Here is a 12,372-nt window from a genome sequence, read left to right as displayed (position 1 = left end):
GGTTTTTTGCATAAGATAAGAACTTGTTTTTGGGCCTGAGAATGAGAGGAAAGCTATAGAAGTGGAGAAACCAGAAAATGTTTTGTTCTGAAATGAAAATGGACATTAGTATCATGAGAAAGCATATTAATTTTGTTTTAGAAAAAAAAATGTTAATATACGTTGCTTCACATAATGCACCCGTCAGAAGTGATACGTGTTTTTCGGGAAGTATGAAATACCGTTTCATTTTTTTTAAGTAAGCCATGCCGTGCTTATTTTAAAACTAATGGTTTAATAGAAACCAAAACATGCAACCGAAAGGATGCTTTTTCAGTTGTTTCTCAACCCACGCACCTGCCAACCAAATGCAGTAAAGTAATAAGTGTTTTCTTTGCAAGTTCCGCAATTGAGCTTCTCGGCTGTCAGGCTCCAGTATCACATCAGATTTCAGTGTGCAAGTGGAGTAAAATACACAGGGTTATAGGACCCTGCTGCCTTGTCTTCCCTTCCTGGGTCCAGGCTGTGTTGAACAGAAATGCATTTTCCCATGGCCTGACGCTCTGAGGGGGTCAGAGGTCAGAGGTTAGCCCTGTCCTGTCTTCCCAAGGGCCACACCAGCCTGGACTGCCTATAAAACATGAACAAGCAACAGAACAAGCACTTTACATGTTCAAGTACACATGCATTGAGACATGTCACATTTTGCACATGGGTGCTGTCTTTGCCGGGACTTTGAGGGACTCCGGCTGTCCAATAAACAGCTGGAGAAACAGAGAGTGTGAGTCAGAAGACAAGCAGTCAGTTCTAGCATTGTAACCCGTACAAGATGACGAGCTTTCGCCAGGGAAGGCTTTCAGTGCTGCACTCCTTCAGGTTCTTAGGAAATAGCTGTAACTCATGCTCTGTCACACTCCCACTCACCTGTCAGCAGGCAGCACATTACACAGACGGGAAGAGCTTATCTCCACCTGTGATAAAGTCCCTTTATTGGCCATATACAATTTCTTGTATTGGGAATTTGTCTTTTTGCATACCCCAGCTTGCTCTCCATGAGACACACAGGCAGGGAGAGAAGCTGGGGGTCAGAGCGCAGGGTCACCCATTTATAGTTGGGGTTAGGGGGTAAGGGCCTTGCTCAGGGGCCCAACGGAGTAGGATTCCTCTGCCGGCCCCGGGATATTGACCGGCAACCTTCCAGCACGCAGGCACAGTTCCCGAGCCTAAGTGTCACCACTCTGCTGATGCAGCCAGTGCTGTTCAGTGGTCACACAGAGCTTAAAGCCACGGTTTCCCCTGGAACTGCAGTTACACAGCAAGAGGCTGCTCTGTCAGAGCTCTTTAAGGACATCACTGAGAGGCAACTGGGAGGGTGCTGCACAGTTCAGTGTAGTGTTTTGCTGATGTGCTTAGCACTAAGTGATACCTGCATTATATTTTAGACCATAGAAATGCTTACCGTGGCGTACCAAGGCGAGCTGACAGTGCAGAGCGTTAAATCACAGTGAAATCTTCGTAAACACATGACAAATCAGCTAGAGGTGTGGCACAGTGAGATAAAATATAAGCAAAGAAGACCAAGTCAAAACCAGTGCAAATCATAAGCCCATAAGCTCCTCACACAAACACACACCCAGAGATGAGGCAGCTTTTCTTCTTATCCAAGCGACCACGGATCCCCGTTATATCGTGTGGTATGAGTGCTACAGACTTAACGGTTCTAGAAAATGATCATTTAAGAAACAAACTCACTTCGACAGCTTAAGCAAAGAGTCGACATCATGCTTCTCACGCTGCAATCAGGGTACAGAAGTACAAGGAGTTCAGAAACGTACACAAACACACACACACACACTTCCTGCCTCCTCCCCTCGCCAAACTACCGGTTACATCATCCTTTCTGTCTGGACCGTTGACTGTGGGACTGTTAGGAAAACAATTTGAACTTGCTTTCTGTTGGCAGGCTTCCTCCCTCTTGCAGTGCCCTCCCTCCTTTGCCTGTACTGTATGTCTGCCATTTTCTCTCCCTGTCTCCTTCTGTGACTCTTCCCTTTCCCTCTCTTCTCTCTGTCCCTTGCTCCTACGTTTCTCACTCTGTTTTCTCTCTCTCCCTCCTGTCTCCTTTCCTGTCCGTCCCTTACCTGGCGGAGAAGTCTGATGTATCACGTCACCCTCTTGACCAAACTCCCACGATTCCAGATGCAGCTCCTTTCCATAACGAGCAAAACTACTGCGCCTTTTTGGTTTTAACTGAAAAAAAAAAAACCCTGTAGTCCTCCATCGTGCAGAAGTCACAGAGACATTTTCTAGAGTAAAAAAAACAGGTCACATGGAAGAAGACATCATTGTAAACAAGGTTCTGCCAATTTAGAAACTCTGATGCATTGTTATTTTAAAGAAGGAGAAAATAGAAGTGATATGTCAGTGCGGTGATTACAACAAGCTTAAAATGTCCTGACAGCTTCAATAAGCTTTAAACAAAGGCAGAGCTCTCTGGAGTGGAGGAGTGCAGCGCGTAAAACAATGTGGGCCAGGAAAATCACAGGGCCGCACCACAAGTCTGAACACAGTCACAATAGGGGCCCTGCTACTTCCTGTGCGAGACCAGGACCAGCTCTTCCTTTCTTCCTGCTCGCTAGGTATAAATACACTTCCTCCCAGAGCACCGTGTGCACAGGTGACATCATCTGAGCTGGAGTGTTTCCCTCTGTCCTGCCAGTCCATGGTGTCGGTGGTGGTCCTGGGGCGGCCTGAGATTCCAGCCAAGAGCTGCTGCCGCTGTGAGCTTCAGTGTGACATCGGGGGTGTGAGTGGATGTCTGGCAGCAGGATTGCAAAGAAGTGATGTCAGTGAAGACAGATTTCTGGCTGAAGCCCTTTTTCAGTGAGGCTGCCAGAGGCTTTTAGGTGGCAAGAGTTCGGCAAGGCGACTTCTACAAGGCGTCAGTTCTGTAATCGGTGTTTGTGCTCGGAGTGCTCAACCTGAACTCCTGCTCAGCCTCCTGTCCTCTCCACAGCAAGGTTTCGCTGCATCCAGCTCTTTGGTTATTTCCAACTCACTGCCATGCAGAGCAGCAGGTTGGTATCTCTTGCAGGCCTGTCCACTCATTCTGCAGGAGAGAAAGGTGTCAGTTTCCAGTAGCTGTGTGGCAATGCTATGCTGCTGGGCTTTGAACCTGAGAATGCTGGTTGGCGTTTTTCTCCTTCTGAGTTCTGGGTTGGCGTGACACAACACTGTGATCTGGTCTTCTGCTAAAAACTGAGGAGAGTGGGTAAATCTTTATGCAAAAGGTTGTGGGAGTGTGGAACAAGCTACCTAGTCATGTTTTTGTACCAGAATGCTCTGTCTTCCTTCAAGAACTGCCTGGATGAGATCCTGAGATCACTTAAGAATTAGCTGTCAAACAAGCTAGACGAGCCAAATGACCTCCCCTGGTGTGTAACTGTTCTTACAGTGTGCTACTGAGCTGCCAGAGCTGCCCTGTCTAGTGGCTGGGGGAGGGAATCTTGTAATTGTCAATGAGGGTAGGTCAGGGGTCAACAGAAACAGTCAACAGACCGTCTCCAAGCTCTCGGAAATCTCTGCAATACCTCGGTCAGAGGGGAGCGGCTGACTTCTAAACAGGCTCTTTTTTGAGTCCTTGTGAGCCTTGCCTTTACTACAGTGACACTTCACAGAGCCTGCACTGAGAAGCAGTCCCTCCCTTTCCTCCATTCCTGCTCTTCTCCTGTGCCTGACAGATGTCTGTCTGACTGACTAAGGTGACCTCAGACCTTAGACGCAGAAAAAGAGCTGAGTAGAGAGACAGGTGCACAATTGGCAGGTAAATCGCGTATGTGACTTAATGGAACGGGAATGAATCACAAGTCTCTGTCCTCTGTTTTTTTAGCAAGTTGAAATTCATATTTGAGCCATACACAAAAATGACACAACAGCTACAATTTTTCAACTCCCTAAAAAACTTTATTTTTGGTTCAAGTGTTTTTCTCCTTAACGTCCTTTCATCGCGTCCTATTTCAATAATTCCTCTGATGTTTTTTCCCCATAAAATCCACGCTAACTTTCGTTTAGCCCTAATGGTGACATTGTGAGAGGAATGAGCAACTGGGCTATGTATCCCTCTTCCAGGACATGAACGCGGGACGCTGTCTCTTTAAGAGAAGAGGGCGGGCGGGAGTGAGCCTGCACTGGAGGTTCACAGCTTCCCTCTCTCTCTCTCCCGCTCTGTTTTTTTTAAACCGAAATTCTTCGTTAAGAGTTTGGTATTTCCTCTGAGCTCAGAGACAGAAACTAAATACCCGGGACTCTGCGCTTTCCTGACAAAGTTGGAGGCGGAGGTGGGGGGACTTTTGAAAAACTCTCTGGATCAAGAGGCACATCAGAATCACTTTCAGAGCCACGACTAGAAAACAGGAACTTCAGGGCTTGCAGTACAGCTCTTTCTGAGAGGCGACGGAAGGCTGGGGGAGCTGTTCTCTTCTATCTGTTCGGCGGGGAGCACCGAGCAGGGCGTCTGGGCTGCGTGGAGCTGTGTCACCATGGGATAGTCCCACGTTGCCTGTCACTGTCTGCCCGTCTGCTGTCTGCTCTGGCCAGCATGACCGTCTACACTCTGAACCTCAGGGTCTTCTGGCTGCTGGTCTCCTGTGTCCTCATAGCCCTGCTGCTCATACACCAGGCCCTGCGCAGAGGCCCGGACCCGGGGCCCGAGGGCTGCCCCGACAGAGCTCTTGGGGTCCTCTCGCTGCTCAAATTCGCCCTGGCCTTCTCCCTGTGCTACTTCTTCATCAGGTACTGCTCGTCCTACCAGGGCCAGAGAAGAAGGGGGTGCAGGGAGCCCCCCGACGTGACCCCCAGAGCCGGCCCTTCCAGGAGGGAGCTGCTGGAGAGCTATTACGAGCGGCAGGTGCGCCTGTCCCCCCACGTCCTGGGCCATAGCAAGGCCCACGTGGCCAAGCTGGTGAGCGAGCTGGTGAGGGCGGGCCGCGCCGAGCTCCCGCCCGAGTCCGCGCTGGCGTTCCGCGGCGACTTCATCCAGATCGGCAGCGCCTACGAGGAGCACAAGGTGGGGCGCCCCGACTGCTTCGACATCCTGGTGCCCCTGAGGCTCCCCCGGGGGCTGAAGCTGGAGCCTCGCAGCTGCCCGGGGAAGGAGGGGGGCCCCCCGCTCTGCAGCCTGGAGACCCCCAGGAGGTCGGAATGGCTGCGGCGGCACCGCGTCTTCGCCGAGAGCCTCCTGAGCCCGGCCGCGGGAGGAGACGCCTGTCAGCTGGGCCCCGCGCCCGTCCTGCGCTGGTTCTACCCCACGGTGCAGCGCTGCCTGGGCGCCGTCCGCTACCCCTTCGAGCAGCGCTGCTCCCTCGGCCTGTCGCTGAGCGAGGACCGCGTGCTGCTGCGCCTCACCCCGCGCTCCGACTACGTCTGCTGCCACATCTCCATGGGCGTGCGCCTCATCCCCGCCCTGCCGCTGGGCGAGGGCGCCTACCTGGTGGCGGCGGCGGCGGCGGCGCGGGGCTCCCGGCAGGAGGCCCTGTGGACGCCGTACTTCCCCAGGCAGGAGCAGCGGCTGCTGGGCTGGCTGAAGGCCAGGGTGCCGGCCGGCTCCTGCCACCTGAAGTGCCTCCAGATCCTCAAGGCGGTGCGGGACCTGAGCGGCCAGGCGCTCGACAGCCAGGGCACAGCGCAGTGGCGGGCCGTGCTCTCCTCCTACGCCCTGAAGACCGCCTGGCTGCATCTGCTGCTCGCCAGCCCCCCCGAGGCCTGGGAGGAGCGCCGCCTGCTGGACAGGATGGAGGAGCTGCTGCGCGGCCTGCGGGAGAGCCTGCACCGGGGCCACCTGGGGCACCTCTTTCTGGGAGGCGACCCGGGGCTGCTGCCCGACTCCCTTGCCCTGCCCAAGCCCTTCAAGGACGCCCCGGCCTCCAACCTCCTGGCCGGGTTCGACCCAGCTGTTCTGGAGCTGGTGGCGGCTCGGCTAGCCTACTCCTGGACCCACCTTCACCGGCTTATCCGCCTGGGCCGGCCTCAGCGGGACGTCCCTGGCAGAGGTATGCACTGTAAGCACCTGGAGGCGGAATAGCCCCCCCCCGACTGGCTTAAGAAGGGATGTCTCGAACCCGAGGCCGTGCAACAGGCTCACTTTGAGTCTCTGGCTGCTCTTGAAGCGGGACGTGTTTCTGCAGAGGTTATCTAGCCTAGAGAAATACTGCTGATGTGGGATATGGCAGGGGCAGAAGATCAAGAAAGCTTCACTGTTCTGTTTCGGGGGGCTGAAGGTCCTGCAGGGATGAGACTAAGGTTCCCATTGCATAGGAAATGGCAGCCGGTTCGGGTTTTATGCAATGTAGGGTGTTGCAGTTATGCCAGTGCCTGGTGCGGGATTTTATATGATTGTTTCTTCTACTTGACCTAAGCAGCAATATTCAGCATTTTTTGCTGATACGGATTCATCAGTACATTTAAGACAAGGGCTATGTATCTGAAATGTCTACAGTTGCTCTGCAATGGGAGTTGCATTTACCAACCCCACACCTGCACCACAGAAATCCCCCCTGGGATCACCAGCTCGTGGCTGCGACCCGACTCTTTTGACCCGGACTCTGCGGGTCAGAGCCTGCTGGTGCCCACCGGGTCTGTGCCAGTCTAATATTACGGAGGAGCTGCACTCTGTTTGAAATGCCTGAGAGCCAGGAACATCTCTGTAACCTTTGCTGTTATTTCAGATTTCACAAACTTCCATCTCTGCCAACAGTTTCCTCACTGGAGAATATTCATCCTGTCCGGTTTCTTGATTTCCAGGGCGAATGGAATCAAAAATGGCCTTTTGTAGGAAAATAGAAGCAACTTGGGAAATCTGGTACGAGACTGACTGTTTTTGGTGCTGATTTGTTACTTAAACTGTTTTCTTAACCTCAAAATAGTCTGAGCAAACTATGATCAAGACCAAAGGGCTTTGAAAATAACCTGATCCATGTGTAAGGCTGGGTGTGCATGCTGTAGCACAGGGGAATTGAAAAGGAAACTTGTACATTACAGATAGAATTCGACAGCAGCAATACATGCTGGTAATTGTACTACAGGTAGCTTATTTTTCACTGTGTTACAACAGAGATACAGGACGTGATCCAGTGAAAATGGTACACAAAAGACTGAGTATTTCAAAAGTTCCTTGTCAGGATCTTCATGCAGTTCACTGTAATAGGAAGTGCAATCTTGAGACATGAGCAAGAACACTCACACTGCGGTCAGTTTGCAAGGAGAGCTGCCCTAATGACTCAAGAAATTCTTTGCACTAAAAAACCTCTGAAGGGCAGAAATGCAGAAACATGCTGCATGGCTCTGAATGCTGTATCTGAGTCAGCTGGCATGAAAATAGAATAGTGCCAGAAGAATAGACTGCTATCACATGGAGTCCATGCAAATACCATTCACAGACTGTGATCATCTGGAGGACCTCTGAACAGTGATGTCTCTCACCTGTAAAACCGCAGGAAGCACAAAGGCCTCTGCTTCACACCCCTCACACAGTGAGAGATGTTACTGTATCTGAGGACGAAGGCCCAGAAGTAAATGTTTCCACGGCTTGCTCATGTCAGCGTGACTCATGTCAGAGCTGAGGCGACTGGGCTCTGTCTGAACGGGGACGGCAGTTACAGAGCCAGGCCGTAGAGCCCCGATGCGTCTGAGTCAGATTTCGAGCCCTGGAGGTGGGAAGCGGAAATTGTGTGTAGGAATTCTTCTTAGCAGTTGTCTGGGAAGTAGTTGATACCAGAGGAATTTGGTTTTCTAAAAATGGATTTGCTCACCAAAGAAACAAACAAACGCCAGTACAGGAGCGTCACTGGCCAGGTCTCTGTGAAGAGGCCTGCCCACGTGGGCATTTAATCAGGGTTTATCTGGGAGTGGGCTTGAGACAGATGTCTGGATGAGTCAGCGAGGTGCCTTGAGACATTGCAGTTGCCTGCTCTTGTGGCTGTCAGTGCAATCTGACACTTCAGTGGGGAGAAGTGTGCTCATCATCCCTGTCTTTAAAACCACATCGATCACTGCGGTGTGACTGAGTCAGGGGCAGGGACATGAATCTGTCTCGTACCCTCCCGGTACCGCAGAATACAAGTGGCATAGCTGAGCCGTCCTTGTGAAGCGACGAGCATTTCATACCTGTTTTCATCCGGCTGTGTGACTATAGCAGCGCAGCATTGACATACTGTTTCATGGGTACATGGTTATGCAAGATTTATGTGCATGTTCGGAAGTAAGAACTATTGCCAAGCATTTGAATTGTTTTTCCTAGTGCATCATACAGGATGACTGTATGGCCTTGGATACTTGCACTCAAGACAAATTGATGCCTTTCTAAATGCTATTATGTGTTAAATCTCTGCAACAATTAGTGAACATCGCACAATATTATTGATTTGCCGGGAAGAAATCATTTGACACATTTTACTGACTCAGTGACATGTTGTCCTAACGACCCTGTAGAGGGAACGGGAGAAAGCTCGTGCAGCCAGCTGCTGTGTGTGATCAGACACGGGCGGAGCAAGCCGAAGGTCCTGTCAGTGTGCAGCAACCTGCAGGCACACACCTTAGCGGTCGTCACCACGGGGACGATACTTTCTCTCTGAGGTCGTGCTTTAGCTTATACTGGTGGGGATCTGGATAAAATCTTTGCATCAGTCAAGCAGCTCCTGTGCAGAGTAGCCATAAAAAAAAAATGGCAGAAGTTTTGTTTAATTGCTTCTGGTTAAAGAGCTCATTCAACCACTGCGGATTGGAATGGCATTCATTTTGCATCAGTTATCATAACAGAGGCTGCTGTGCAAGTGAATTGGCTTAATATACAGTACGTGATAACTCAGGTCTAGCCTTGCTTCTGAGCTGGTCAGAATGTACTTGAATAAGCCGTTATGCCCTGATGACAGATTCAAAGCTTTTAAATCCAAAAGACATGATCCACGCCCGTGTTTGAGAAACTCAGAATGCCTTCAGCTGTGCTGTTTTTTAGTGTGCTGCATAGTTGGTCTTGCAGATTAGTAAAAAGGAAGCAGGCTGAGGAACTTGGAGAGCTGACATTTTAAAAAAATGGCACTCTCAAATTAACCTGAAGTTTGCCACTGGCACTCTTCTGATGAGCAAGGGAGAAACGTTAACAGATAATCATGTCTATGATAGTAGCAGTTAGCATTATAAGTGGTATATTTAAACAAGTATCTGAAACAGAAAGTCATGCTCTGTGCCTTCAGCAACCCTAGTTTTAAAATGATGAATAGTCATTCTGTATTCTAGTTTGCTGGTATGAATCACTGAATCACCCGGTCATGTGCTGACAGCAAAAAGGCTCTCAAGACCAATATCAGTCTCTCCTCCCACTGTCAGCATCAAGAGGCCCATTGTGGGAGTCTGGCTGACGGCTGGCCAGAGAGAGCAATTCCACAAGATGAGCGAACCTCTCCCAGCTTCTTCTGTTGTGTCTGAAGTTCTCCTCGATGGTCCCTCAGCCTCATGATTGTGCTGTTTTCCCTTCTGCCTTCAAGGAGTTAATAGCAGATCAACCATTTCCAGTGAGTCACGTTGTGCAAGTAACTCATAGGCCTGTATCTGGGTGCAACTTCAGACTTCAACTGAAACAGGCATTCTAATGCTGTGATAAAGCTTTCTAAGAGAGGGACAAACACATTTTCTGTTCAGTACTATAAGCTGTGCATTTGCACTTTCCTTGAGTATCAGCTATAAGGCTCAGTCTGGTGTGGTTCATGTGCATTTAAACTGAAGTTCCTTTACAGTGAAGAAATAGCAGCTGAAGTCCCATGTGTTTCAGTTAAGTTTTGGTAAGAAGAGCCACCTGGAGGAAAGTTGGCCACATGGGGCAAATGGGATGACCGCAGTAACCAAACTCTTCTGACCTCTGGCATCTGGCCTCTGACCTGAGTGGGATTTGAACCCATGCCTCCAGGGATTATCCACAGAAGGCTGATAAACAGCAAAATGCTCCTAGGAGCAAAGCTGACTGGACTGGAATTTCAGTTAATTCCATTCAGTTGTTCCTCTTGGAGAACAGAATTTAGGACAAAAAACATATTAACTGCAGGTTCCTCTAGCTGAATCTTCACTGAACACTGAGAAAATATGGCGTCCTTATTCTCCCATACAAGAAACTGGCCTCTTTTGGTGAACATGTCTAAAGCTACTGCTTGAGCAGACAAAGGGTTAAAATGTTTAGGACTGAGGCCCACAAACAGGAACTCTGTTTTCAAGACAGTTCTGGAAATTCCCCAGTTGCAAATGTTGCAGTGTGGGGGACCTGCACAACACACACTGATGGAGCAGCATGGAGTTTGAATCTTAATTCAGAATTTGAGACAGAAAATAGACAATCGTTCTATAACGCATTGTTGCTTGACCTAGCTCATTTCTCTCTAGAAATGTCCTTTTCCTTAAAATGTTTCCACACCAGTAGAAACTATAGTATGTGTAAGCAGTGCACAGAGCATTGCTCATTGCGCATTTAAAATCAAGTGCAGCCAGCCTGCCTTCAGAACGAACTACCCAGCCGTGTGGTTGAAGCTATTATCTTGGCTTCTTTCAGGATCCTTGGACTGATTAGATCAGCCAAATTGCCTCTTGTCATCTGTAACCTTCTTTTTGTGTCCTTATATTCTAATTCCTTTCCAGCAATAGCAACAATACTTAGTTCCCCCTTGGGTCTGGCATTTCCCTCCACCAGCATGTATGAAACCTAAAGAGAAAAATGCAAACACATTCATGATCTGTAGCTAAGCCAGACTTCAAAGGAGACTCACCAATACTAATACATTCTTTCTGAAAGTTGCGTTACACAGATATCAGAGCCGAGAGAAATCTATAGGTGTTTATATACTGCATAAGGAAGCATTAGCGCTCTTCGATGGAGGCACATGGTACATTCGAGAGATTGCAATGCAAATTTAAAGATGATTACCAAATTATGGCTAATGCTGCAGAATTCTAGTCTAAGCAGCCTGTGTGACACGAGCAGTGTTAATGTGCCTGGCTGCAGTGGTCTGCCCATTATGTGCCACATCACGAGAGCTTCACTGGCCACATGGCGATCAAAGACTTGAAAAAAACAAAGGAAACATTCTGACTGAAGGATTCTCATGTCTGGGTTCACTCTTATTTTTATATTAAAAAATGTTTTATTTCTTTTTTTATTTGTCGACATTATGGAGATGGAACTTACAAGGGTTCTGCTACACGTCGCGTTTATTTATTTTTTTTAATTTATTTTTTTTTATAGTTGTAAGTGCAGGGTGGCAACACAAACATATACCAAAGGCAGCCGAAGCAGTTACGCCTCAGTCGCAGCAGGCTGGGATCCACTTCTGCAGAGGTGCAGCGCTCTCTGTCCCACCTTGTGTTACTGGTGGCTTCATTGAGCAAATGTTTTATTGAACTGGCTGCATGTTGTCTTCCTCAAGCAGGTGCTGGGTTCAAGAGGCCCAGCAGGATCCAGTCCTCTGTGCCTGTGAGTCCTCATAATGTCAAAGCCCAGCTATCTCGACTGCAGCTAAGTCCAGTTTTGTGAAGGATTTTTGACAGAAGCTGTTTTCAGGACAGTGTTATTGTGTCTGTTTTGTGCATTCCAGTTTAGGCTGGGTTTTACATTTTGTTTTGCCAGCTGTTGAGAAAAAATGTCTGGGCACTTTCTGTTTAATAATGCATATGTATTTATGTATAGGAGCATTGCACATTTAAAAAAACCCATAATAAATGCATTCCAAAAGCCACATTCCCTTTGTCTTAATTTACAGAATTTTGCTTGGGGGCAGTATCGCAATGTTTGCTTTCTGAGTACATGTTAAAAGCATTACACAATAACAAGCACCGTGCAATGTTCTCTGGGGATTTCTACATCTCCTTCCATGTATGAGCACTAGCTGTGGTGGCAAGCCCATGAGTTCTCTGAGGTTAACTCAGCTGGGCTGCACCCAGGAAGCTGTGGCAGTGCCCTTCTGTAGGAACTCGTGATTCGACTGGTCTGTCTTTACCAGATTGGACTGCTATTACTGAACTGAACTAGACTCTCTTGACTGGATTGTCATTATTGGGCTGTAGTTGTCACTAGATCTTGAATGCAATGCACTGTATTACTAGATTGGACTGAAATTACCACACTGAAGTGGACTGTCTGTACACACTAGACTGTGTTGACTGGACTATCATTACTGTACTGTCATTACTGGATTGGCTTGCAATTAGCACATTGAACTGCACTATCATTATGCACTAGACTGACTTGACCAGACTGTCATTAATGGAGTGTATGGTCATTACTAGATTGGACTGTCTTAAATACACTGGACTGGATTACTGGATTGGACTGTAATTACCACACAGACCTGGACAGTCATT

The 12,372-nt window shown here is 48.8% G+C and overlaps 1 protein-coding gene and 1 long non-coding RNA gene across 2 annotated transcripts; one reads left to right on the top strand and one right to left on the bottom strand.

Moving 5' to 3' along the window:
- Positions 1 to 235: 235 nt before the first annotated feature.
- LOC107079008 (uncharacterized) lies at positions 236 to 1,793 on the bottom strand. Its single transcript, XR_011182691.1, has 3 exons — positions 1,613 to 1,793; positions 1,439 to 1,514; positions 236 to 610 (listed from the first exon to the last, which is right to left on the bottom strand). It is a non-coding gene; the product is annotated as an uncharacterized lncRNA (long non-coding RNA).
- Positions 1,794 to 4,005: 2,212 nt separating this feature from the next.
- LOC102682795 (ITPRIP like 2) lies at positions 4,006 to 11,747 on the top strand. The gene has a single exon (XM_015360587.2). The coding sequence runs from the start codon at positions 4,577 to 4,579 to the stop codon at positions 6,056 to 6,058; it is 1,482 nt and encodes a 493-aa protein (XP_015216073.2). The 5' UTR covers positions 4,006 to 4,576; the 3' UTR covers positions 6,059 to 11,747.
- The last annotated feature ends 625 nt before the right edge of the window (positions 11,748 to 12,372 follow it).

Source organism: Lepisosteus oculatus, chromosome 19 (genome assembly GCF_040954835.1).
Source record: "Lepisosteus oculatus isolate fLepOcu1 chromosome 19, fLepOcu1.hap2, whole genome shotgun sequence".
Classification (NCBI taxonomy): Eukaryota; Metazoa; Chordata; class Actinopteri; order Semionotiformes; family Lepisosteidae; genus Lepisosteus; species Lepisosteus oculatus.
This window is presented reverse-complemented; position numbering and strand designations above follow the sequence as displayed.